The sequence below is a fragment of the Apus apus genome, chromosome 3, assembly GCF_020740795.1.
Source record: "Apus apus isolate bApuApu2 chromosome 3, bApuApu2.pri.cur, whole genome shotgun sequence".
Lineage (NCBI taxonomy): Eukaryota > Metazoa > Chordata > Aves > Apodiformes > Apodidae > Apus > Apus apus.
The window spans coordinates 105,530,474-105,558,088 of record NC_067284.1 but is presented as its reverse complement, the minus strand read 5'-3'; the positions used below and the strand labels follow the sequence as shown (position 1 = coordinate 105,558,088).

Below are 27,615 nucleotides of genomic sequence, written 5' to 3'. Positions count from 1 at the left end.
TTGGATTGGATGATCTCCAGAGGTTCCTTCCAACCCCCACCATTCTATGACTATAGCAGTGCACCATAATTGGGCATGGAATCTTCTCTAAACACCCAGCACTTCCAGTGTGTGCTTGTAGCTACGCAGACTGCCATGGGTGCTGTATCCCCATTTCTATTCCTTTGCCATGGGATTTTGCATCAGGCTGAAAATCTTTTCCTGGGTTTCTGGGCCCAGCTATTGCAGCGTGTTGCTGCAGCATCAATGGGTTCATGTGTGCCCAGTACAATGTGCATAATACAGGATTCATTCTTAAAGCTTTCTTTAGGGAAACATTTGTCCAATTTATTTTCTTGGTCTAAATTACACAGAACAAGCTCCAGCTCTAGATATCTGTGCTGTATCCTAAACACTGTACACTGGGTTTCTTAGATGTAGGGCTTCTGTTTGGTCATGTTTGGATTAAGTGAGGCTGTGAGACATGGGTTTGTGTGTTAGTGCAGCTCTTCAGAAAATGAGATGCTTAAGACCTTTAGTCTGAACTAAGCTTGATGATTCACACAGCCTAGCATAATCCATCCTCTTAAAATGGTATATGTTATCTGAGATTATATCCTTGCTGTTGTTTTAATCCAAATACTCAGTAATACCTCCTGTATTGAGGGCTGGAAACATCAACTGTATTGTTGCAATATATGAAAATGGTTGGGGAATGTAACAGCTCACTGAATTATGAACGGTATCACATGTCTGGGTGCTAAACTCAAACTCGGAATCCAGGCTTGCTATCTTCTGTTTTGCAATGAGGATGATCTTCCTGTTGGGCTTGGTAGAGTTAGGTTAATGGTTGGTGGAGTTAGGATATGGTTGCTCTCAATGACCTTAAAGGTTTTTTCTAACCAGCATGATTCTGTGATTCCTGTAAGAATAGGAATAAGCAGGAGCACCCCTAAAAGCCACACAGCAGTTTCCAGTGAAGTCCTCCAGCAAAATGCTCCACTAGCATTTCAGAGAGCCAAGAAAATGCTCTTGTCTCTCTTAGAGTAATCCTGACAGGTTCTCTGGTGTCTTCTGTGTCTGGATCAAATACCCTGGTGAAGGGGATTCCCTCCATGTGCCTTCATATCTACAACCCACCCAAAAGCAGCACAGTCGAGAGCCTGCACCAGGCATGCTGTCAAGGACTCTGGGAGGGCTTTTATTCTATCCCAGGCAGATGGCAGGAGCAAAGTGGTCATGCTGTTATTGCTTGCTTGAATGACCCTGTGACATGGCTGTCAAGGGGTAACCTTGACTTAAATAATGATCCTGTGTAGGGGGTCTTAGTGACTGCTGCTATCCAAAGTCACCATCATTGCTGTTATGTCAAGCAGATGTGCACATTAGATCCAAGCCTGAGTAAAAACAGATTATGGACCCGCTTAATAAATAATTATTCTTGAGAAGTAATGCGGAAAAATTCCAATTTTTAAAGTTGCTTCTCAACCCATACAAGCAGCAAGAGCTCTTGAGAGTAATCCTTTTTGGCTCCCATGTCTTTCTTCTGCTCTGTTCAAAAGAAATCAGCAATGCTTGTCACAAAACTTTACTTGTTGTTGCTGTCAAGAGCTTCCTAATCTCATTTGGAAGGTCCAGGAAAAGGGAAATATTGATTCTTCATTGTTATGTGTCTGCTGCATTTCTCCAGTCTTCTGTATATGGGGAGGCTGCATAACCTGCTGTCAGGGCATTGGCTGATGCTGTGCTGTTATTTTAAAGGTCACTCTAGTAATTTTGTGATTGTTGTTTAAAAAAACCCACAAACTAACACCATAAAAAACAACAACAAAAGCACCACCAAAAAAACCCAAAACAACCCAAGAAACCAATGCATGTAACAGATTAAAGGAATTGCTGCTCTCTGCTCATACTTTTAAGGAAACAAATGTTTCCTCTGTTGTCCCATCAACTGTGAGAGAACTGAGTTGGGCAAGTCCAGCTGGACTCTGAAATTTCCTCTTGAATAACTCTCCTGAAGTTCCTGTTCAGGTGGTTTTGGAAATTTTTATGTTGCTTGAGTACTTTGTTTTTAAGAGGCAGGAACACCCACAAAACTAGAGAGAGAGGGAGATGTCACAAGAAAAAAAGAACTTGCAGAGAATAAGGAGGAGGAGATGGTGGCAGTATGAAGAAAGTAGTGGTTTTGCATTTAAAATCTTATTCAGAGCAGCATCTCAAACCTTTTTCTTGAAAAGACACACATACCGGTTCATAAAATGACTTCAGATCTGTAAGCAAAGAGAGATCCAAGGAGAGAAATTAACTTTTAAAATACAGCATTGCAATGATGAGGTATTAATGACAGAATAATTAAACTAAAATTACTACAACTAACAGTCTTTGTTCTTCTTTTGTCTTCCATTTTCTTACCCTGACCCTGTACCAAATCCTTTCTGCTCCTGATGCTTCGGGGAACAGTAGGACCCAACCAAAGGTAAGGGCTTTTATTGCATGTTAAATCAGTGTGTGAAAAACTGTCATATCACTTAGTCAGTCTTGGGTTTTCCAAATATTAAAAGCATTTTGAAAAACAGCTCTGTGGTTGATCAGCTGTTGGGTAAGAAACTCAAAGCATCTCCTTGCTGCAGAAGAGCACTGCACAGCCCGTGCCAAAAAATGAGTCACAGGAACAAATGAGAACACACATACTCAGCATTACAGGCTGTGAATGGAAGACTTCTTGTTATTTGTGGGGTTTTAAAAGCATTTTCTGGTATTGCTGTTAAAGCAAACTCGTTTTGTTGTTATGTTTGACAATCCTGTGACTCTGTATTTGGAAAGCAGCTACCTATCTCTATCCAGGCTTCAGCTTTATTGATGTGATCATATAGCCAAAGATGTTTTATTAAATGCTATCTGAAGGTGGGGGAATATTATGCTTAATTGCATACTACATTCAAAGAACAAAAGCCCCTTAATTTTTAATAAATAGGCTGCTGTTTCCTCTATTAGAGGATGTAAAATAACAATTTTATCTCTTGATACTGGGACATGAATAAAACCCCTATTTTTTAAGATAAGCTATTTAAATTTCAGAGATTTTGCTATAGTGAGCATCTTCATAAATGCAGGTAGTATGCTCGGATGTGCTGGTAGTGTGGTTTTCAACTCTTGCATAGTTTTTAAATTTTTTTAGTTAGTATAAATAGTCAAGGAAGATTTGCTTTATTGCTCTGTGAGTCCTTAAATGATTTTTCAGATTCTACTATGTGATCTACTAGGAAGTGCTATAACTGAGATAATTGACTACAAACTCAGTAATTTTTTAGGGTTTTCTTATTATTAATACAGATATGATGCAACATATTTTGTTCTTACGGTCTTTACTAGTGAAGTAATGTTGAGTTTGATCACCTATGCAGATGGTAGTTCAAGGTTAGGGCCTTTATCATACAGACAACAGACTTCACTAAATGCAACTTGGAAATGTGGTAACAGATACAATGAAATTTTCAGAAATAATGGAATCATAGAATCTTAGGGGTTGGAAGGGACCTCGAAAGATCATCTAGTCCAACCCCCCCTGCTAGAGCAGGGTCACCTAGAGCACATCACACAAGAACGCATCCAGGTGGGTTTTGAATGTCTCCAGTGAAGGAGACTCCACAACCTCCCTGGGCAGCCTGTTCCAGTGCTCTGTCACTCTCACAGTAAAAAAATTTTTTCGTATATTCACCTTGAACCTCCTATGCTCCAATTTCCACCCATTACCCCTTGTCCTATCACTGGTCATCACTGAGAAAAGCCTAACTCCATCTCCCTGACACTCACCCCTTACGTATTTGTAAACATTAATGAGGTCACCCCTCAGTCTCCTTTTCTCCAAGCTAAAGAGACCCAGCTCCCTCAGCCTCTCCTCATAAGGAATGAAGGTTCAGAATGTTGATGGAAGATGCTGACATGCTGTGCTTGTTCTGCCTGCATGATTTGAAGTGATGCAAACGTCAGCTATGGAGCAATCTAAAGGGGAAAGAACAGCCTCTGTTAAGATTAGGGGAGAAATAAATAGCTGAAGAGCAACACAATACTTCCCTTTTCTTATTTCATAAGAATAATTTTTTCCTGTATGAATGTAGGTCAGATATAACCCTGAATTACTTTTTTCTTCCATATCCAGGGCAGTTGCTTTTGCAACTGCCTGTTTTTGAGCCTGAGGTCCCAAAATATGCACCATCTTAATGGAGATCAGTTTTCGTGATGAAAGGTGCTTGTGGACATTTGAATGGATTTACCTCAATATTGAAGCTTTTCTATTTAAAAAGTTCATAGTGCTACTTTTCTCATAATAAAACTTACTTGCTTTCTATTGTTCTTTACAAGTATTAGACTTTGGTGACAACAGGTTCTGTTTGTCAGCGGTATATAAATACATATTCCTCTTGTAGGGAAAGACATTCCTGCCCTATGGCACATTTTTAATTTATGCAGACAAGAGACACGGGGAGAAGTTAGGCAGAAACAGCCAGGGGACATCTGTCAGTTTGCAAAATAGCAAGTCTTGTGAAAAATGAATTGCAAGAATGGGTTTCAAGGGGGAGAAGGAGAGCTCCCTGACATCCACTTGGTTGCCGCATGGAGAGGTTTTGGAGAGCATGGAATAGGTTTCACAGAGTAGAAAGGAAGAAATAAAACAAGGAACAAATAAAAGCAAGGAACAGGCTTGCATATAGGAAGAAACAAAGTTTGTTCAGGGCTCAAACTCACAGAAAATAAATAATTCTTTGGGATTGTGTATTATGCTTAGAATGACCTTGGGAAGCATGATGTTAGCCAGCATAATACAGTGCTGTCAAAATTTGGATAATGTGCTTGATTTGGTAGGTTTTATAAGGTATTCTACTGGTTATTTTCCTACAGGTGTTTGCTTATGATCACTGCTTTTGGTCTATGGATGAATCTGTCAAAGAAAAATATGCAGGTAATATTTACTGTAGCTTTGCTTGTTTTCTCCCAAGTGCAAATGATCTAATTAAAATACAGTGTTTGCTAAAGGGCATGGACCATATGGCACAAAGTGCCTTCCCCTGTGTGACAGCTTGTTGTCAAAAGAAAAACAAAAATCTTCAAACATTTCTGTTTCTCTTCTCTGAAGATGATAACAGCAATAGGCACTGCTACCTGTTTGCAGCATATGAAATTGAGAAATCCAGTACAATAATGGGTTGCTCATATTTACATCTTTATTAAAATACTGTCTCAAGTCCATTATTTTAAAAGCATCAAATGTGTTTCTTTTCAGGATTTGAGGAACGCTGCTAAATGCAATGTCCTGTTTCACAGTGCTGATCAGAGTTTGGCATCGTATTATAACTTAATAACTGAGCATTTAAAAAACCCTAATTTAATACAGGGATATGAGATTTCATGTAGTCTGGTCAGAATGTGCAATGTATTTAATTAAAAAGTTTTCTGTGTATTGTTATGACACATGTTAGCAATTAGTTATGGTAAAATATGAAATATATTTGGACTCGTGATCTATTCCTTTCATACTTGTTCTCTCTTAAAATTGGGAATGAGTTAAGCTTGTTTACATTTGTTTAAAAAAAAATCACAAGAAAAATAAAAGATGCATATGCTTCTAGGTTTTCATTTCCCTAATGAATAATTAATTAATAGTAATTTAGTGAGGAATTGGGAGAAGGGGATGCTTTGCAATATAAAGTACGTAGGAAGGTCAGTGTTTTGTTTCTCAAACTAATGGAGGTGCCTGTGTCACTTATTTTATGTTCTGCTTGTACATACACAGTAAAATTATCTAGTGCTCTACTAATAATTCTAGATTAAAATCAAGAGGCAGTTGTTAACATGTATGTGTTGAGTGTATCTTGGGTTGGTGTCGTTCACCAGGGATTAAATTCTGCAGCTGGTAGTAGAATTTCTGCTGATAAAACTCCTGAATATGAACATTAACGGGGTGTTGTTTCAAGCACATACAGGTATATGCATCATAATCACAATTACAGTAGCATAAATCCAGAGTACAGCTCATGGCTGATGGCCTTTCTCTTGTAGAGAGAGCAAATAGGGGATGCTTAATGTTATTTGGGCAACAACAGCAGGAAAACACTCATTGCTTGTTTTTACATAATTCTAACAGGAGCCAAATCAAGGGGTCGGGGGGAATCTGTTGCTTTGTTACAATGTTAGCTTGTGTGGTTTATTTCTTAGGTCAAGATGTTGTTTTTAAGTGCCTTGGAGAAAATATTCTTCAGAATGCCTTTGAAGGCTATAATGCTTGCATCTTTGCCTATGGGCAGACTGGTAAGTCCCTTCCAGACGTAAGTAAAAAATACTGTTGATGTAAAAGGTCTTACATTCTGACTGGAGGCTCTTTTCATGGCTGTTGAGACATTGTTTCATGAGAAATGCCTTGCAGTAGATAAGAACTGTTTTTCTCTTTTGTAACATCAGATAAGAGATGGACAGGATGAGAAATGGAATTTTGTCTGTTGCTGCTGGCTACCCTTATTTCTCACACCTTAGATTCTAATCTTTGGAATGATCATGATTGTCCTTGAGTTCAGTGCATCACTCATATTTCCTGCTGCTGCAGTTAGAATAATCTTTAATTGCCATTTTAAATATAATATGCAAAAATGAGTGTCTGTGCAACTGATTTTTCTCATTATGGCACATAGGTGTGTGTTAGCAGGTTGTCTTCTATGGTGTGACTGCATCTACCTGAAAAAGTCTTCCCTGTCAGTTTGAACTGAATTTCTTTGTTTGTCTCTCCTTTAATTAAGTAGTCTTTAGCTAAATTGTGTTTTGGTTACTCTGAAATAAGAAAAAAACCAACACACAAATATCTTTCACTGAAATGCAAATTATTTTTTACCTCTCCCCTCTATTTCCTTTCAATGTTCTGAACAGCAAGCAGCTTTGTTACTTGTCCACTAATCATGGATTCTTTCACACAGGATCTGGAAAATCATATACAATGATGGGTACTGCTGACCAGCCTGGATTGATCCCTAGGCTTTGCAGTGGACTCTTTGAAAGAGCACAGAAAGAGGAAAATGAAGAGCAGAGTTTCAAAGTGGAAGTATCCTACATGGAGATATACAATGAAAAAGTCAGAGATCTTCTTGACCCAAAAGGGTAAGTAGTTTGAGTGTCAACAGCTTTGTAATATGTTGTCATAGACACTTCCTTTCCAGTTTGCCTTAATGGATCCCACTTAAGGCATTTGTGTAGGATGGCTTTCACTTCTTCCTGATCTCAGTGTCCTTTAATTTTAAATCAAAATAAAGTAGCAAGACTAAAAGTTTGGAGTAAACTCACCCCAATGTTAGCTTTTATGAAGTGAAAAAGTAAGTCTGTGTTGGCAATTTATGTGTAGGCACAAGGTGTTTTTGTTTGCATTGTAGTCCTTGTTCTTTGCTTTATTATGGTATTTGTGACCTGTCAGTGAGAAACTGACTTCCTGTAAATATTGTCTTAAGTCAGTCATGTGCTTATAAATAACTTTTTTTTTCCAACCAGAAGCCGTCAGTCGTTAAAAGTTAGAGAGCACAATGTTTACGGTCCTTACGTAGATGGCCTATCCAAACTTGCTGTTGCTAGCTACAAGGTAAGGATCAATTTTATGAAAGGCTTGTTTTGACATCTCAAGCACTAGGGCAGTGTCCCCTAAACAAGACAGAAGTATTAAGCTGCTCCTGATTGCCTTGGTATTAACAGGGATTTTAGAGCAAGAGAGCTATATGGTGGTCACTGGGGAGAACAGGGTTAAAAGCAGAAGCTCATCTTCAGCCTGTACTATTCAATGACTCTGGAAATAATTCAACTATTTAATGAAACATCTTTCCTCCCAAACTTGAGATGAGTGTATGCGGTATCCATGAGAAAGTATTCTGTGATTAATTACAGAACTAGAATTTAGCAGAGACAGGCTTTCAGTAAAACCTTTTGTCACTTTCTGGCTGTCATGCAGTTGCCTAGTGATTTCGCTTACCAGTAGCACACAGGCACACTGGCTTTGTAAGCTATTGGTTGTTTACAAGGCAAATACTTGAGAACATCGCATGAAACTTGCTTGCTGGGTAGTAAATGTTTATATATGCATTCACAAAATGACCTAATTTCTCAGAAGCTTTAATGTACTGTGGGAGAAATGAGAGAAGAGGAGATGGAATTCTGTTATCTTAAGCAAACCATGAAAATGGTGCAGTCCTTCCTATTGCAGTCTCTCCAGGTGCTCATCTACCTCTATTTGGGGCTTGCTGTTAGGACAAGACACACGACTTGCTTTTCCTTTATGTGTTGCCCAGCAGCTTTGTGTAATACAGCACACAAAGTTGGAAGTGGTCTGTGGTGGTCTTTTGTTGGTTGTCTTTTGGGTTTTTTTTTTAAGCATCATCCATCTAGAGATGCTTAAATAAAACTTCAGCCCAAGACTTCGAAGTTTTAACTATTTTGCAGCATTGCTGTAAAACATTTAAGCAGGGGAGCTGTGTTTTTCTCAAGTATCATAACTTAAAATGTCAGATGTCTTGATAAGCTCTTATATGTAAGAGGAACATAATGACCTGTTCAGTGTGGTTCTGTTTTATACAACTTTGAGCCTTACGTCAGTATTAGAGATTTCAAGACCACGTCTTTGACAACTGAGGCTAAAATATTACAGTGTTCAAGCACAAATTGCACTTTCCTCTCTATTTTCTTTGCTTTTGAGAATTGCTGCATGCAGTCAGGTCCATTGTTTTTGTTGATAATTTAATATCTAGGTAGAGATAGTGGGTGAATATGTGTGTCACAGCATTGTGTAATTTCTGGTCTTTAAAGGGGAGATCACAGTATTTTTTTTCTCACATTTTATGCATAAGCAGCCTGCTGTTTTTTATTAAAATGAGATTGTTTCTGTAGATAATTGAGAAGAATGTTAACGTAGATATGCTTATGGCTGTGAAAATTTTATCTAGGACATTGAGTCTTTGATGTCAGAGGGCAACAAATCTCGAACAGTGGCTGCAACCAACATGAATGAGGAGAGCAGTCGGTCCCATGCAGTCTTCAAGATTATCCTCACACACACACTCTATGATGTACAATCAGGGGTAAGTAAAACAGGTTGCAAGGTCCAAATGTTAATCATAGAATCATATAGCTGTTTATGACCTTAAAGATCATCTAGTTCCAGCCCCCCTGCCATGGGCCGGGACACCTCCCACTAGAACAGGTTGCTCTAAGCCCCATCCAACCTGGCCTTGAATTTGTTAAGCTTGGATGTGTCTCTTGCTTGAATATATTTCATAGACTTACAGAAATGTTGGTTGGAAGGGACCTCAGGAGGTCTTTTGCCACAGTCTCCTGTCCTTGTGCACTGTGAGCAGTGGATCAGGTTAGCTATGGCTTTGTCTGGCTATGTCCTTAAAGTGTTCATGTTTGTACCCCAATGTAGGGAAATCCATTTTAATAGGTTTGTAAGTGAAGTATGTTTTTTGAAATGGAAAGCAAAAATGCAGGCCCTAAGTAGCAGCAAACCTGCTGGAATGTGCAGGAAGGATCTCCTAATCCTAGAATCTAAACAGAAGAAATACTTACTTTTAAGCAACCATGTGTAGTACATACCTGGAGCAGACACTAAGGATGTAAAATGTGTAGATGCAAACCAGAAGAACTCCTGAGTGTGTATCTGGTAATCTCCTTCAAGGGTTTTTTTCATGCAAATATGTATAAATTTTCAACTTTATAAACAGAAACACTCATTGCAAAAAAATTTGCTTTGTACAACATTAATATTTTTATGTATATATGTGAAATATCTAAAAGAGACTTAAGTGTGAAAGTATTTTTCTTTAAATTTCCTTATATATACATATTCCTTGGTGGGGGATGTGAAATATGTTAATGTTAACATTATTTAATCCCTCACAGAAAATAGTAATAAGCCAGAACTGAAATAGATCTCCCATACTAAGAACTCTTTAAACTTTGTTGTTATATTCTGTGCTTGGGCATTTCTTTAAAGTCTTCAAAGCCTTGGAGAAACTTTGAGTGTCTAAGGAGCAAATCTAAGTATGAGCCTAAATCTTGAATACAATATAAAGCATAATGAGCATTTGGATTTTTTCCTCCTTAATTCTCAGTCTCCACCAATCTTCTTACCCACACAGTTTTTCTTGTTCTTTACTGGTGGTTTTTTTCTCCCTTTGCACTTCAAATACACAATCGTATGCTGTACTTCTTTTGCCATGGCTATTCATTCTGGTTTTGCTGTGGCAAAATATACTTGTATACTTACCATATTTCTATGTGGTCATGGCCTGGATGCCAGGTGGTAGTTCTGCTTCTCTGTCTCTTCCACATCTTCCAATGATTACTGCATGAGCTTCTGGAACAGATTTCTGTGTTTTCCTGTCTTCTAGTCCTTTCAGTCTTGGAAATAACACATCATTATGGCCTGATGTGTTTTGAGAAGCTTAGATGAACTTCTTAAAAGCATGTTTGTTCTAATTACCCTGTTCATTTAGGGGGATGTAGCACTTTCCAACTGTGATACTGAGATGGTGAAGTCCTAGATGCTGAAGAAGAACATGACATGAGCAAAATGTTCTCAAAGATAGTTAACTCTTCAACTTCAAATTTATATACGAAATTCAGTGCATTTCAGTGTCATTTTGGGTGAAATGGGATAAAAGGGTTTATAACAAAATCTGTGTAACTCACATATCTTGGATTGCTTTCTAGGAGACTTAAGGATCTAGGATATTTGGCAATTGTAATAATTTTTGTGAATTATAACATTTCTTGTCATGTTCATTCAATACTCTGAAAAACAGAGAAGAAGTTTGGTAAGCTGCGATTTTTAGGAGACTGTATTTCTCTTCTGAAGCTTTCTGAGCTATATTGAAGGTATTTGTGCATCTGACTTCACTTAAATACTCCTGCTTTTGAAGCAGCAGCTAGTAAGTTACCACAGGATACTGTTCAAGTCTGATGACTTTCAAAGGTGTTGAAACAGCTGCAGAGAATCTACATCAAGAAGTGAAGCTTGATTCTTGTTTGAAAATACATCAGACTATGTAATTTGAGTGTGCTGACAGTAGCTGGTCTCTGGCTCCTTTTGCAGACATCAGGTGAGAAGGTGGGCAAACTGAGTCTGGTGGACTTGGCAGGTAGTGAGAGGGCAACTAAGACTGGTGCTGCAGGAGACAGGCTGAAAGAAGGAAGCAACATTAACAAGTAAGACTCTGATAATTTCTTTTCCTTTTTTCTTCAATACAATCACACCTGCTAAGTACAGCATACGTGTAAAATGGGATACAGTCTGTGTAAGCTCTTGTAGCGAGTTTTCTTCTTCCATTCTCTCTACTTCTCTTTCTGACATACAATACTCTCAGATGTTTGAATGAGAGATCTGCCTGCTTAAAATGATGGACATTTTTCATTCTGTACTTGTGTTACTGCAACTACCACATAATTGTGTGGTGAGGACATGGCTGTGAAGGCTGAAAAGAAGGACTGAAGCTTCTGTGAGAAGAATGATCAAACCTGTACTACAACTTTTTCCTCAGAACACATTTTAGAGAGAAAGTGACTGTATAAATACACATTTGACTGATTAATACTTACACTTTTTAATGGCTGCTTATGTTCTCTGTGCAGATCCCTCACGACACTTGGGCTGGTTATTTCTGCCCTGGCAGATCAGGCTGCTGGCAAGAACAAGAACAAATTTGTTCCTTATCGGGATTCTGTGCTCACTTGGTTACTTAAAGTAAGTATTCTGTCCTTGTTTTTTTAAAGACAAATGAAAGGGAGGAAAAGGGGAGAAGTGTCCCATTCAATGAAAAAAAATGCTGCTCTTTGCCTCATTTTCTGTTTGATGTTAACCATGATTGTCTTTGGAAAATTAGCTACGTGTAAGCCATTAGTGTTTCTACAGACTAAATATATAAAGAGTGTATTGTGATGGCACTTGGATGAAGATCTGTAAGGTCTAAATGGAAAAACAAATTGTTAAATGTGAGTTACATATATGTCAAATTAAAAGGTAAGCTTTTGGTTTCCTTATTCTTCCCACTCCCTAGATACAATGACCATAAAGCATGGTAGCCTGATGAAAAAAAAATCTCGGGGGTGCAAGTTTGATTTTAAGTATAGTCATCATCTGGATTTCTCCTGTTCTCTGAATTAGTGGCAAGCACAAATGTAGCCACTTCTATCTGTAAAAAGCTTGCCTGCTAGGAAAGGTAGCTTGTCTTTCTTTTTATCTTGCCAGGTACAGCTGGACTGGTCTTGGTTGACTTGGATTTTAAAGCATTGCTGAATGAAGTGACATATGTAGATGACTTCATTTTAATTTTTGTTACATGTCATTTTGTTAAAAAAATTTGTCTTTCATCATTTGATTGCCAGGACGCTTTGTAACCCTGTCTCATAGGCTAACTTACTAGATTTCCTTTTTTTTCTTGTGATCTGTCTTCCTGTTATCAAGGAGCAATGAAGATACTTGTTAGAAAGAAATAATCGGGGAAGAAACTGCTTTTTGGCACCACCAGCCTTTTTTTGTCCACTTACTTTTGTAGGTTCTCTAGCTAGATTTTTGTTGTCTTGAACACTGCTTTGCTTCCTCAGCCCATCTTACCAATGTTGTTAGATGTTATTTGACTTTGACATCCCTATGTTTTAACCACACTTTGAGAAAGAAAAAGTTACTTGCAGATTATACACAGGTGTGGAGATTAAAATTGTGTTTTCCTTAAGAAGATTTGAAAAAAAAAGTTGGCTTCAATGCTTAAGTAAAATGAAATCTCCACTCATGTAACCTCTTGACACCATAAGTCTTCATTTTTCTCAGTGCTGTCTTCTAATGAACCTTTTAGCGTGATTATTGTGAAATGATTTATCTCTTCTACCTGGTGTGAACATTACAGATGCTGGACATAAAAGAGTATAGTTATAAACGATCCATAAAAATCAGAATGGCTTAACAGAAAGTGTCTTTGCTTTTCTACAGTAAAATGAATCCTCATTTCAGTGTTCCTTGTGCTAACACTTTTTTAGTGTTTGCTTATATTTTTGCCTCTGTATATTTACGCTGAGTTTTTACTTTAAATAAACAAGTGCTTTTTGGCTCTCTGCAAGGATGGAAACAAAACCAGCATGCAGAGTGCTTCAGTTTGCTCCAGTGATGTGTGTGCTTGGGTTCCTGATGTGGCTGCAATGGTTTGAGCAAGCAGAGTGGAAACTTCCCTAACGGATTTCTAGCGTTGTTAGAATTAGTTGTGCTGTTCCATTTCTAAACAAATCCAGCAAACAGACTGAGGTTGCTGTTTAGCACCTGTCTGATGCATTGTGGCTACAATGACAATGGCCGCACATAGGACATGCTTTTGCTCATAAATAGGAGTGCACTTCTGTTCTGCCTTCTTTCAAGTAAACCTTCTTTGTGTCTTTAACATCCAGCTATGTTAAGTGCAAACAAAAGGTTGGGGGCTTCTTGGATTTTTTTACAAACAAGCTCATTGAAGAGAAACTTTATTTTGAAAGGGAAAAATTTAAACTTTTTCTTAATTAAAGATCAAAGGATGTATTTATTCATTTAAGGAGGCCTGTTTGTAGAAGCCATGAGATGGTGAACTATCTTTCTTTCAAGCTTTCAACTTTAAATTATGATACCAAGGCAGAGCAAAAGTGTTCTAACACTAGGAATGTCTGTCATACAGGGTCTCTCCACAAATTTGAGAAACCAGTGGAGTTCAAGAGACCTCAAGATCTAACACTTTTTGTTTAATTTTATTGAGGAACTTGAGATGAAAATACCAGGTGAAAAATACTATTGCAAGAGGACCCTTGAAGAATGCCGTTGTATTATGTGTAGGAAGCAAAACAGCTTGTCAGTACTTTAACTTTTTTATTTTATAAAATTTTATTGAAACGAACATCTTGTTTACCCATTTCATTCAGAAGCCCTGCATGATGACCAATGGCTGCTGTAAAAATATAATTTCTGATCTCTAAATTTTAAGTTGCTTTCACAGTTATGTTGGTGCTAGAGGAGACTGGGTAGTTTAGTCTTAGAAATAACTGAAGTAATTTATTTCTGCATTGTGTCTATGATATGCAAGCCCAGCCTTTCCAGAGTATTTTGCAGACCCTGCTTGTCTTTGATAATGAAAGTCTGGCTTACTGTTTTTCTACCTTTCTTGCTTAACATTAAAGAAACCAGTGAAATCAGCATGATAGTTTTATCCATAAAACTTCATCAGGCAGTCTGGCATTGGGCTTGAATAGCTAGAGTAGAAGAGGAACTTTACGCAACTTTTAATGGGTGTTTTGTGAATCCCAGTGTATCACTGTAGCAGTATTCTCAGCTGCCTGTACAGCAGAGTTGCAATTCAAATAATGAATTAATGCTATTTTGGAGCTAATTAGTGCAGTGAAAGAGGTTCCCCAAGTGCAAACTAGTAAGGTTTGATTTTGAAGGTGAGCAGCACCCTGACAAACTTCATCTTTTTATGCAGAGCATGGATTGTAGTTCCTAATTTTTTAAAACCACTGAAGGAAGTCCTGGCTTCTGTAGGAGCAGAAATCCTGTCAAATGAGTCATGTGCTCTTGTTAGTAATTTTAAAGTTTTCAGTAGGTGTTTTGGAAAAACATCTGTATTACAGAGTGAATCCTCCCAAGCATGTATTTATTGGAGTAGATGTTGGCTGCTTCTCAGATGGGAAAAATAACCACGCTGGTAGCACTCAGAAGACTATTCTTTTCAGTTGACTTCTCCATATAAATACTCTTACCTGCAAGTGTTAACCATGCTGGTGTGCCTCCTGTGCTGAACGTTATACAAATTAAATTATATTCTCTACCTGAAGAGCTGACAGCCTGGCATGCCCAGAGACAGCAGAGTGCTACCAAAGCAACATCAGTTTGTGTGCTCAATGCTTGTCTGACCACTGAAGCAGCCAGACTGCTGTCAAAATATTTTAAGCATCATGCAGCAAAAAAGAATATTAAGGAAATACTTAAATGGGCATTTTAATGATTCCTAGGAAAAGCTACATGTGTGATTCATAATGGGAATGGTTAGACAAGCAGCTAATGTAGTCAGATTGTTCTAATAGCAATGCCTGACCTAGATTGCATGGATTATTGAAAAGGAAAGCTAATAGCATGGTTCATCTCAGAAAGGGATATTGGGTAAAAAACAAATAAACCAAAACCAAAACAAAACCAAACAAGTCAAACAGAAAAACCAACCAAGCAACAAAAAAATGCATTTGCTGCAAAATTTAAACCAGAACATTTTATCTTTTAGACTGGCCAAAACTGTAAACCACAATTTTGTGGTTCCTTCCCCCACTCCCCCGACATTCCTGCAAGGCAGTGTGTGGTTTCACACCCTTCTCCTTTGTCAACCAAATTCCAAAAGGGTAATTTCTTACATAACTCTGTTTAGATTTGTGAGCTCTGTAAATGGAGGGCCCCATTCTGAAATGTTTATAAGAATGAAATTAGCTATTATTTACGAGGAAATATTGAAGTAACTTAAATTAAGTACTTATTGGAGACATCTCGCTTCCAGTCTTTAAAATAATATATTCTGAATTCATCATGATCTTTCCTGAGCTGTTTCAGTACTGTCTGAGAAGTCTAATGCTGAAGTGCTTTTTTTTCTGGTTTATAAACCTAAGCAGAAAACATAGGCATAAACCTTTGAAGCCCTTACTAGGCACCAGAAAGCCCCAAAAAGGGACTGTTTTCATTCCTGTTTAAACTAAAACTTACTTTTAATTACATTTCCTAAATGTACCTACAAAAAACCCACACAAAAACCCCTGTCCTTGATCTACACAGCTTAAAATACTAATTTTGAACTGAGGAGCTCTGACAAAAATGTTTCTGTTATTTCTGCCTCCGTCTACTCCCAATCCTGAGGTGTCATTTGCAGCCTAAATTCATTGCCTGGCTAAAACAAAAGAAACGTTCTGTTTTCATTTTATAACCTCTTTGCAGGATAGCCTTGGTGGCAACAGCAAGACTGCCATGGTAGCAACAGTAAGCCCAGCAGCAGACAACTATGATGAGACTCTCTCCACGCTGAGGTACGCAGACCGGGCCAAGAACATCGTTAATCACGCGGTGGTGAACGAAGACCCCAACGCTCGCATTATCCGGGAGCTCCGTGAAGAGGTGGAGAAGCTGCGAGAGCAGCTCACAAAAGCAGAGGTATAAATTTTACTCCTGACTAGCCAGTAGGTCTGGCAAACCCCATTGTTAGGACTTTCTTACCTGGCTCTTAAAAGAAAGCCACAAAGAATTACTACATGTGTCTTTTTCTGTACATCAGCCTTGAAACATGGGTGATAACATGAGATACCAAGTTCTGTTTGCACATCTTGTTGAGCAATCTTGGTTTTATTGTGATATTATGATTAAAAGAAAGAGGACATGGAGGCAGGAATAAGGGTGGAGTCTTAAGCTTGTGCAGTTTATAGGCAGAGCTTGAGAGGTATATTTTAAGAATTCAGTGTGGCTGCATTCTGCAAGTTGTGAATTCAGTTAAATAATGCTTGCTTGCATTGCAAGCGTTACATGCAGAGTTTCTACATAGCTACCTGAACAGGATTGTGAAAGGAGCATGTTCATTTAGACCATGATGAAGGCCAAGAAATAGTGTAATTCTGAGTTCTGTTCTCAAATGTGGCAAAACAATGGTGATGTAATCTGTCTGTTTTGCAATTCAGGAAAATTGTGATTATAGGATTTGCCTCCTGAGGTATGCAGGGAATGCTGGCTGTGACATTAGAAATGACTAGTGAATTCTGAGCTGTTTTCGTTTGAGCCAGTTAATATTTTATAGCATCCAATAAATATATATCAGTTTATTTAAGGTATCTCAAGTTAAATATCCAAAAATTCCTCTAAAATAGGCTTAGCAGTACCCTGTCAGATGCAGGTACTCCCTATTTCTTCCATTTGTGAGCACTAGTGCCAAAATAATGGCAGCTTTCCAAAGTAATGAAGTAGTGTTTCCTAAATATGAAGTAATGAATAGTTCATCTCCCAAGTATTAAAATCCCACCCTAGTTGTCATTTCAGTGGCATTGACAAAGAACATGGAAAAAACGGTGTAGTTTGCTATGAAGAGGATGCACAGTAAAGGTCAAAAACCATATTAATTGTCTTATACTACTTTCAGATTGTTACATTTTGAAAACTCGTTTCCAAATATGGAGGTTACCAAGTTGTGGTTTTATGTTTTGGGTTTTTTTGTGTTGGTTTTTTTTTTCCTTTCGGTGTCAGTATCCTTTTCTCTCCAGAACAGCCCAGACAGAACAGAACTTGACAGTTTACTTCACCCCCTTCCCCAGAAGAGTAAGGCTTTATCCTCTTTTCCCCTTTTCTTTTTTAATCTGCACATTTTTATCTTTTCTTGTCAAAATTAATATCACGTTTTAATTTGTCTGTGCCAAGATCACCAGCTTGTCCTTCCTAAGCTGGGAATTTAACTGCTTTCAGCAGAGAAGCAGACCTGCTGGTCTGCTGTGAATCTGGGCCCATATATCTGTTGGTTTTATAAGCATTGTAGGGAGTGAGAGGAATTATCTAGCTCATTGTACAGTTGAAGCATGTGAATTATTGAGTAATTTTGCCCCAGGTCCAAATAAAAAGATAAACAAGACTTAGACCTTGGGAGTAACTGGGCATCATCTTTCTGTCCTGCTCTGTAGTATTCAGCACCTTTGCACTGATCATATTTTGTCAGTCATAGTAAATCTTTGTTCTGGAAATTGCCTTGGCTTCACATTCCTTCCTGGATGGAATTCATGTTCATATTTGCCCTGTATTTAGGTATTTGAGATACTCAGCCAGAAAAAAAACCTGCATGGGACACATCAGCCTACAGTTCTTAGACTGTTGTTTCTTGAGGCAGAGGCAACTCCTGTGTGAAAGCAGGATTTTCCACTTCTGGCACTTGCGGCTTTTCTTGAACAAACTGCATTGTAATGAGGCCACTTTGATTTGGATTCCTGTGAGGAGTTTTGGTTTTGTGGCAAGGGAATTATCTGATGGAGAATGATGCTTGCATTGTTTAATTGGTGTTGTATAAATACCTACCAGCCAAAACCATTTTAACCTCGTTAGCAGTAATAAAATAATGACATTAGGAAGTCCACAGGCTTCCTGTTGAAGGTAGCAGAGGAGCAGTATGCCAGTACCAAGACTGGAGGAAGTAAATATACATAGTATAAAAATTTTAATGTCCTTCCAGCTTTTGGAGCATCTGCTGGGTGACAGTGAGGGTATCTTCTTATTCTTGAGTTAGTCGTTATGTAAAATTCGTATGTAGAGGTGACCAGAACGCCTCAGATGCCTTGATATTTGCTATAGAAAGAAAAAAAATCACACCCCATTTTTCTTTTGCATTAAGGGGCAAATTAATTTGACAGAAAATAAACCCTCTTGCATTCCAGCTTATCCTCGGATGTTAGAGGAGCTGGGGGTGCCTGGGCTTAGATTCTGATTGATGCCCAATTTGGCGTTAATGGTCTGGTCCCGATACCCATATTGGACTGTCACGATTCCAGATGCACTAGCACTGCACTGTCCATCCAGTGGTGTCCTGGGAGCTCTAACAACCACACTCAGGAATTTGGTCATGTTCAAGACCTCTCAGGGCCAGATTAGTGAACAGTGTAATTTATTAAAGCAACAGATGCACACATTCTTTTAGATTGCTGGTGATAAGTTCACTGTTTGCAAAGCACATGCAAATTGATCAATACATCTGGGTTACACGTGTGGGGTAATAAAGCAACTCTAGAGATATTCCTGAGTTTCCTGGGGATGCACTCGGGATAGCTGAGTGTTTGATACTTACCCAAAGGTGTCCCTATGAGGGGGAGCAGAGTCTCAGCCCATCAACTGATCCCAGAGGTCAGGGGCCATCCCTGTGATGGTATCTTCCCTTCCTCTTTCCAACCATTTTCCACCTAGAGGTGGAGCTTGGGCGGCTCTAGTCATAAAGACCTTTATCGTGATTGGTGCAAAATTCTCTTGCTTCATGTTTAAAGGTACAGACTAGAGAAAATTCAGAGCGCCTTTGGAGCTAGGTAGCTTTTGGGATGGAAGTGTGTATTATATGTATTATAATGAGATCATAATGAGCAAAGTTCATCCTGAGGACAGTATTTTGTCAAAAGGTGACAGGTTGTTGGCCCAGGGTATCAGACATGCAGCTGATTTGTTCCACAGTACCTGTGGAACCACAGGAATCTTGTTGTTGCCACAGAGCGTGTCCATGGTGTCTCCACTCTGCTACACCCTCCATGCAGGTTTTCATAGAATTAGCTCACCGAGTTCCCCTGATGTTGCCAACATCTCAGGTTGCCTAGGGAATTGCCACGGTACAAATTAATTGCATATTGGCTGCTTTCCACCTTGCTTCAGTACTGCACCTTTCCCTAAAATGTGGACTTGAGTTTAATTTCAAAGCCACCTCCTGCAATTATTCCACAGGCCATATCAAAATGAGCAATAAAGGTATTTTGGTGACATGGCATTTTAGGTGACTGAGATGGTAGCTTCCATTTTGAGGGAACGACAGCGGAGACAGTGAAGGCTGACCAGATCCAGCAGTATCTCAGAGACAAAATTGTTTTAGATATGAGTTGTTTGGGATACTCAAATTGGTACAGAAAGGAGATTTATTTGCTTTTCAATATCTTTGTGCAGATCTGCCAGTATCATGTAATTGGTTTGCATTGAAGTGTATAAACTTCATTTTAGCATCTGTACTGGAAACTAATTAATTTTTTTATGGATTATGTGTTTTAAATTCCCCTTTAGTCATTGATAAGTATGCCTTGGAAATTGAGTAATGGTATGTTTTCTTTTTTCCTCCCATCTGTATAAAGACGATGTGAGAAAAAAGCAAAGCATACCAAGCTTTCTTGTTTTATTTGCTTTTATTTCTACAGGCTATGAAATCACCAGAACTAAAGGAACGATTGGAGGAATCAGAAAAGTTGATTCAAGAAATGACTGTAACCTGGGAAGAAAAGTTGAGAAAAACTGAGGAAATAGCACAGGTTTGCTGTTTTCTTTCATCCTCCACTATTTTTATTAAAAATATGTATGTTTCCTTTGTCTGTCAGTTCCTAGAGATTTCTGGGTAAGTAGGTCAAGCTTACTGCCCTTTCGAAAAGCTTCACTTAATTCCTGTGATAGCTGGGTGCCTCCCAGATTACTATTCCAATGGCAATAATAAATTGTCACTGTATGCAAGTGAAGTTACTTAAAAAAATAATAATCCTCAGAATGAGGGGTTTACAGGGATTTTCTGTTCTTCAGACAGTGAAATTGTTGTTTGTGTTGAAGGATGGAGTGTTGAGAGCGTTAAATGCAAGGTTATGTACAGAGTCCCTCAATACACAATGCAAAGGGCGTTCAGAATATTAAAAAATAGAATTGTTCAGGATCCCTGTGTGTTTTAATACCTCTTACATTGATACTTAGGGCCTTAGATCATAATGAATATGCTGGTTATGTTGGAAAATGGTGCAGGTCCCCAGGATTATTGCATGACACTTCCAATTCTTACCACACAAATGCTGATGTATATATTTGCAGTAGGGAGCTTTTGAGAGGAAGGACTATTGAAAGGTGATGAATAGCCTGAAATAAATAAGGAGAAAACAGAGCCTCTGATACAAAGCCCTCTTGTAGACAACACAATCAGAATAGACTGTGTTGACTTTAGTTTTAAAGATCCATTGTCAGAAATGCTGCTTGTGACTATGAGGGCTTCCTGGCTTTCAGTGCAGATTTGTACCATGGGTTTTCCTCCCTGTATATAAAGGGAGAACAGTAATAATCATAATTATAATAATTATCATTGTATATGTCTGCTTCCATCCTATACAATAGTTTTAGGCATAGAAACCCTGAGTGTGCAAGGGGGTTGAGAAACTGGAGTAATAGGCTCAATGCTACAGAGTTAATCTTCCTCGATGTTTGCCTATAGCTACTTTAGCTATCTTCCTCCTTGTTTCTAAATTCTCAGCATGTTACGTTGTTTTGAAACTGGAAGTTTCATGAGCCTTGCAGCTGTAGAAAAAAATATGGTTTTTGTTTCAGAGGAGGGATAAGAACTACTGTTTCTAGCTAGCCTGGTGACAGAGCTACAAGAGGAAACAGAAAGGTTAAGGACCATCAGGGAGGCTGAAAAAGAGAGAGACTGGTGGAGCCATGCTCTACCCTTCTGGAGGCAGAAACAGGAACAGCTGCCAGAAAAAAACCCCAAGATCAGGGGGACCCTGTATCCTCCCCCTGCCAGGCTGAAGGCAGTAGCTTAAAGGAAGGGAGTGAATGGAGAAAAATCCAGGCTTAGGGCACCAGGCAGACCCCCCTCCTTGCCCACCTCACCTTCCCAGTGCCTCGCTAACACAGGTCTGAGGGTCTGGAGTGGAAGGCCAGTCAATGGATGATGTGATTGCCCATCTACACCAGAGGAGAAAGCTGAGGTGCTTAACGACTTTTTTGCCTTAATCTTCACTGGCAAGTGCTCAGGCCACACTGCCCAAGTCATAGAAGGCAAAGGCAGGGACTGGGTGAATGAAGGACCACGTATTGTTAGAGAAGAGCAGGTTCAAGACTATCTAAGGAACCTGAAGGTGCACAAGTCTGTGAGACCTGATGAAATGTATCTGCTGGTCCTGAGGGAATGGACAGATTAAGTTGTTAAGCTGCTGTCCATCATTTTTGAGAAGTCATGGCAGTCTGGTGCCTGGAAAAGGGGAAACAACTCCCAGTTTGAAATAGGGGAAAAATGAAGACCCAGGGAACTAGAGACCAGTCAGCCTCACCTCTGTGCCCAGCAAGGTCACGGAGCAGATCATCCTGAAAACTATGCTAAGGCACATGGAAAGTAAGGAGGTGATTGGTGACAGCCAACGTGGCTTCACTAGGGACAAATCATACCTGACAAATTTGGTGGCCTTCTATGATAGCGTTACAGCATTGGTGGATAAGAGAAGAGCAACTGATATAATCTATGTGGACTTTGTGCAAAGCATTTACACTCTCTCACATTATAACTTTTTCTCAAAATTGGAGAGACATGGACTTGATGGATTGACTACTCGGTGGATAAGGAGTTGGCTGGATGGTCGCACTCAGAGAGTTGCTTGATGTCCAAGTGGAGATCAGTGATGAATTGTGTTCCCCAGGGTTTGAGATTGGGACTAGCACTGTTGAACATCTTTGTTGGTGTCATAGACAATGGGATTGAGTGCACCCTCAGCAAGTTGCTGACTACACCAAGCTCTGTGGTGTGGTGACACGCTGGAGGGAAGGGATGGCATCCAGAGGGACCTTGACAGGCTTGAGAGGTGGACCGCATGAAGTTCAACAAGGCCAAAAGCAGGGTCCTGCACATGGGTTAGGGCAATCCCAAGTGCAAATACAGGCTGGGGGTGGAGAATGGATTGAGAGCAGCCCTGAGGAGAAGGACTTGGGGGAGTTGGGTGATGAGATGCTTGACATGAACAGGCAGTATTCACTGGCAGCTCAGAAAGCCAGTCCTGGGCTGCATCAAAAGAAGCATGACCAGCAGGTCAAGGGGTACGATTCTCCCCCTCTACTCTGCTTTTGTGAGACCCCACTGAAGTAATGTGTGCAGTTCTGGGACCCCCAACACGAGAAGGACACAGAGCTGTTGGAGTGAGTCCAGAGAAGGTCAGAGAAATCATCCAAGCGCTGGAGCAGCTCTTGGGTGGAGCCAGGCACTTGGGTTGTTCAGCCTGGAGAAAAGAAGGCTCTGGAGAGATGTTAAAGCACCTTCCAGTACCTGAAGAGGCTACAAGAAAGCAGGGGAGGAGGGACTTTTGACAAAGGCAGGGAGTGATAGGATGCGGGGAAATGGTTTCAAGCTGCAAAAGAGATTAATATGAGATTTGAGGAAGAAATTCTTTGCTGTGAGCGTGGTGAGACACTGGCCTAGGTTGCCCACAGAATCTGTGTCTGCCCAACCCTGGCAGTGCTGAAGGCCAGGTTGGATGGGGCTTGGAGCAACCTGGTCTAGTGGGAGGTGTCCCTGCCCATGGCAGGAGGTTTGGAACTAAATGATCTCTAAGGTCCCTTCCAACCCAAACGAGCCTGTGGTTCTACAGTTGCACAGTATAAGGCTGTTGCAGGACCACTTGGAAGCCAGTGGCCGTCTTCAGTAGGTTTATGGAGGCCCAAGGTTAAAGGCATTTATATCATGGCTTGTCAAGTGATTTTATTTTTGGCCAGTATCCACCAACATTTGTCTGTCAAATGGTAGCATGGTAAGTGGGTAGTATGGAGAGATAATTGTAAATCTTTGAGGAAAGGATGATTCCTCATAAAGAATGATGCCCATCAAAGAGGCAGTTTGTAGAGATGGAGCAGCAATAGGGGTTCAGAACCTTAAAGACTATACTAAGAAGCAGTTTTTCACATTTTCAGTGAATACTTGACATACTTTTAATGTATTTTGAATGTTTAAGTTAATTAACATTAGTTCTTGAGCAAAAGTTAATAGAAACTGGCTCATTTTATTGAAGTTAATCCTGTCAGATTTAATCTGTGGGCCAAGTCTTCCTTTGGGCAACATGTTCTTTGTCTTTGTAGATAATAAGGAGTTATGTGAACTTCAGAGCCTGCCACTGCTGATCAGAAGAGAGATCTTGGGCATCACAATGCAGTTTTTCCTCTGTTGTTTTCTCTCTCTCATACACCCACACGACTTTTCCTTATGAGGACATTATGTTGTGTTTGTAAGTGGGTGGGGAGAGATGGTAGAGAAAATCAAGAGCAGGTTCTACTTGCTATTCTTTGCAATTTTAATCTTGCTTAGACCTGGTACAACTCCAATGCTGATCAGAGAATTACAGTGAATAATATGACAGAGTAGTTTGTAAATACAAGCAAACTCCTAGGTAAAGGTCAGAACCTTAATAAATGTTCCAGCATTATCCCTACATTATCTCTCCTAATTAATTTTTTTGAAGTTTTGGCTTGGCAGGGGAAGCGCTGTATGTCTGTTGTGGTTTTTACTTACTTGTTTTGCCCTCCCCTGTTTCTGCTTCTTCCTAGGAATTCTGAGAGGCCTCCCATGTTTATTTTTTAAATTTCGTGTGCTGTTGTGTTTAGTGAGTCTCAGTTTCTGTATGATCCTGGGAACAATCCTCAGCATTTCTATCTCAGTGGTTTTTTTTGTAGAAGACTCCCTTTCTGTGCTAAAGTCAGAAATGTTTAATGTTTCTCTTTCACTGCTCTAGTCTTCACCCAAACACTTCCCTTTGAAAGATGTACATTTTTGCACAGTAATGCTTTGTTGTTGAATTCTATGAAGTCTATTGACAAGAGCAAAACACCATCCAAAACGCTACTATTCCTGTTCAGCAGGAAGTGTTATTTGCATCGCTTAAATAGCAGGTTGCTAGTTTTTTGTCATTTTGATTGCTCTGGAATAAAAGATAAACATGGAGCTTGACTTGGCAGGGATTTAACAGAACTTGTTGCTTTTTAGCTCAAAAGAGAAAATAAACGGCTCTAGAGATGTCTTTGTGGTAACATTTTGCTGTGGCAGTGAGGTCATGGAGAAGCTCCTACAGTGCTGCAGTGTCCTGCCCTCAGCTGTGTGCATTTTTCACTGGGAAGATGCAACTGTGTGAGACCATAACACGTAGCCCTCTGAGACCAGGGGTGGAAGGACAAAGAGAAATTACAAATATCCTGATCAAAGCTTGATATAACTCAGGATTTTGTGTCCAGTCTTTTGCAGAAGAAGGAGTTACCTTTTTCAGAAGTAGCGGCCCATCATTTTGTGGCTTTGGCAGATAGGAATGCATTTCCGAAGGGCTTTACATCCATCAGCTTCATTCTGATGGCTGCTCTCTTGCAGGAGCGTCAGAAACAGTTGGAAAGCCTTGGCATATCTCTCCAGTCTTCGGGAATAAAAGTTGGGGATAATAAGTGCTTCCTGGTTAATTTGAATGCTGATCCAGCGCTCAATGAACTTCTGGTGTACTATTTAAAGGTAAAAAATAATTATTGTGATATATGCATGTATGGTTTTTGTTAAAAGGAAATGGGCCTCTAATGCCTTTGGCAAAGGTCTATTTAGAGAATTTTATAAAAACTGCATATCTACAGCATTCTCTGATAGTCACTGCTTCATTATAAATAATGAGTACAGCCTTTTTATTTCAAATTTTACTTTATACAGGGCAATGTTTGGAGATTTTATTGTTTGTTTTGTTTTTGAAAGAAATTTAGAGATGTTAACTTTGAGAAAGTCACTTGTTTTGCTTTTTTTTTTCTTTCTTTCTTTGTTTTGGTTTGTTTTTTTTATGCCCAGTTTGCCAGGGTTTTACCCAGAAAAATTGTTTTATGTAGAGAGTGAGCATATCAGCAATGAGCTTGCTTCTGCATGTGTGATCCAAAATCTGAGTACTGTCTTCACTTTATAAAATACTTTTTTATTCCTCTGCATGCAATGTGCCAGGAGTGAAAATCAAGTTCGGTTCAGCCTTAGCAGTTCTGCTGATGTGCAGTCCCCATTACTGATGTTAAACAAAAACACATGACATGACATTTGGACTCTACACTGAAACATTTGGGCAGTTTATTCTAGTTTAAGAAACTGTAGATGTGATCTGGAGTTAGGAGGAGAAGTGAGGCATGGACATTTTTAAGTCACATTTTAGAATACAAGCTGTAAAAAATTTAGCTGTGTGAGAATGTTGGCAGTTTGAGCTTCACTATCAATCTTCTCGGTCTGTAATAAATACCTCTCGAAAAAGCCACAAAATTAGCAGGTGAGCTGGAAGATGGTTTTGGTTTAGTCAGTTAGCAGGTGAGCTGGAAGATGGTTTTGGTTTAGTCAATCTTAAGAAATGCTTGATCCTCTTTTATATCAATCACTGTTGTTCTCTGATAACCTCGATAAAAGTAAGGGCAAGAAATTTTCAGTGTAGTATGCTAAAAAAAAAGTTAGAAAGGACAAAACAGCTGATCTGATGTTTTGGGAGAAGAGTTGAATCCTTTTCAGAAGCCTTGCATGTAGGTGTCCAGAGTGTGACTTGAGCTGCTAAATTAAGGCCTGAAACTGGCAGCTACTGAAGCAGAGCCGACCTTTGTGGCTGCACTGTGAGAACATGACAAGAGTGTGACACTGAAGCCAAAGCTTGCCCAGAAAGCAGGCCTTGGTCCATCAGTACCAGCAGAAAAGTCTCAGATAGCACTGTGCAACTTTCTTTTTCTAGAGAAAACCATTTTGCATGGGGTAGGTTTTGTGTGGTTTAGTTAGGCTTTAATTATTATTAATTTTAATAACACAAATTTGTTTTCTTGGTTGAGAATTTTGATGTAGGAATCCCTGTGCTTTGAAATTCTTTTGATAAAATGGCTTACACCTGTTTTGCCTAAAATCCTGAGATTAAACACTTCTGCTCCTCAGAGTAAATATCTTGCCCACATTCCCTTTAACGCTGAACTGCATGTGTACTGGATCTTAAAAGCATTGAAAAACAGTTTGTTCTATCTAAACTGTTGTATCTGTTTCTGAAAAATTGCTTAGAGATGCGAAAAAAAGAAATGGATGAATTGGGGCATGTGTGGAGTGATCCTTTGTCTGCCAAATCTCTCACCTCACGTACTTCAGGAACTTTGTAAGCTTATTGGATGATCTAGATGGAACCTGCATAACAGCCATGGATCTAACCACTGTGAACCTGTCTTAATTCATCTTTGAACTCCTTTTTACTTTTGGCTTCTATAGCATCCTGAGGCACTGAATTCCACAATTAAATTATAGAAACCTCTTTGGATTTAACTGTTGCCTGTAAACTTTCCTAAGTGCTCCCTACATGTTATTGTAAGACATAGCAAGGATTTGCTTGCAATGCTTCATTCTCTTTTTTGCCTCTGAGGGAAGTATTGAACAGCTGTCAGATTTTGGAACTAGATGACAAGATACATCCAGAAGGAGAATGGCTGAGTTATAACTTCTGCAATCCATTGGTAACTTCTGAATTAATTTCCCCAGGAGCACACGTTAATAGGCTCAGACAACTCTCAAGATATCCAGCTGTGTGGAATGGGAATTCTTCCTGAACACTGCATTATAGACATCACCCCAGAAGGACAGGTTATGTTAACACCTCAAAAAAATACTAGGTAAAGGAATAAAATACAGCTTCAATTGCACAATAGTTGTAGTTTTATCTAGTATTTTATTATTAGGGGTGCAAAAAGATAATTAAGAAAGAAACTTTTCTAGGTATTCTGAAGTACAACATTTCTACTTCTGGTATCCTGCTTTTGCATTTTAATTGCCATCTACTTCTCTATCAACTCATATATTTTTTCTAATGAGATTTCTCTCAGTGGTGGTGTTTGTAGTCTTTTAAGTTTTCGAAGAGAGGACGAATAAATTGCATATGCATTCAGCAAGTAGATACTCACTGATTTGCAGCTGTGTAGATATAACTACCAAAATTTGAATCAATTTTTGAGGAAATCTGTTGATATGCAAAGAGCTGCTGAAGCATTTGTAGCTTTATTTGATTACATAGAAGTACTTGAAAGCAGATGGTATATTCAAATTGATC

At 39.1% G+C, this 27,615-nt stretch overlaps 1 protein-coding gene across 7 annotated transcripts in view; it reads left to right on the top strand.

The window, feature by feature from the left end:
- KIF13B (kinesin family member 13B) overlaps nucleotides 1-27,615 on the top strand; it is a 135,606-nt gene that overhangs the window by 50,347 nt on the left and 57,644 nt on the right. For 4 of the 7 annotated variants that reach the window (XM_051614374.1, XM_051614375.1, XM_051614373.1 and 1 more), the window contains exons 3-14: nucleotides 2,440-2,455; nucleotides 4,879-4,939; nucleotides 6,193-6,285; nucleotides 6,942-7,122; nucleotides 7,507-7,594; nucleotides 8,946-9,080; nucleotides 11,096-11,208; nucleotides 11,632-11,743; nucleotides 15,986-16,198; nucleotides 19,954-20,064; nucleotides 24,906-25,040; nucleotides 27,051-27,181. In XM_051614374.1, coding sequence (XP_051470334.1) covers nucleotides 2,440-2,455; nucleotides 4,879-4,939; nucleotides 6,193-6,285; nucleotides 6,942-7,122; nucleotides 7,507-7,594; nucleotides 8,946-9,080; nucleotides 11,096-11,208; nucleotides 11,632-11,743; nucleotides 15,986-16,198; nucleotides 19,954-20,064; nucleotides 24,906-25,040; nucleotides 27,051-27,181 — 1,389 coding nt within the window. The remainder of the gene's footprint in view (nucleotides 1-2,439; nucleotides 2,456-4,878; nucleotides 4,940-6,192; nucleotides 6,286-6,941; nucleotides 7,123-7,506; nucleotides 7,595-8,945; nucleotides 9,081-11,095; nucleotides 11,209-11,631; nucleotides 11,744-15,985; nucleotides 16,199-19,953; nucleotides 20,065-24,905; nucleotides 25,041-27,050; nucleotides 27,182-27,615) is intronic. The other 3 variants (XM_051614376.1, XM_051614370.1, XM_051614372.1) reach the window with 2 other exon arrangements.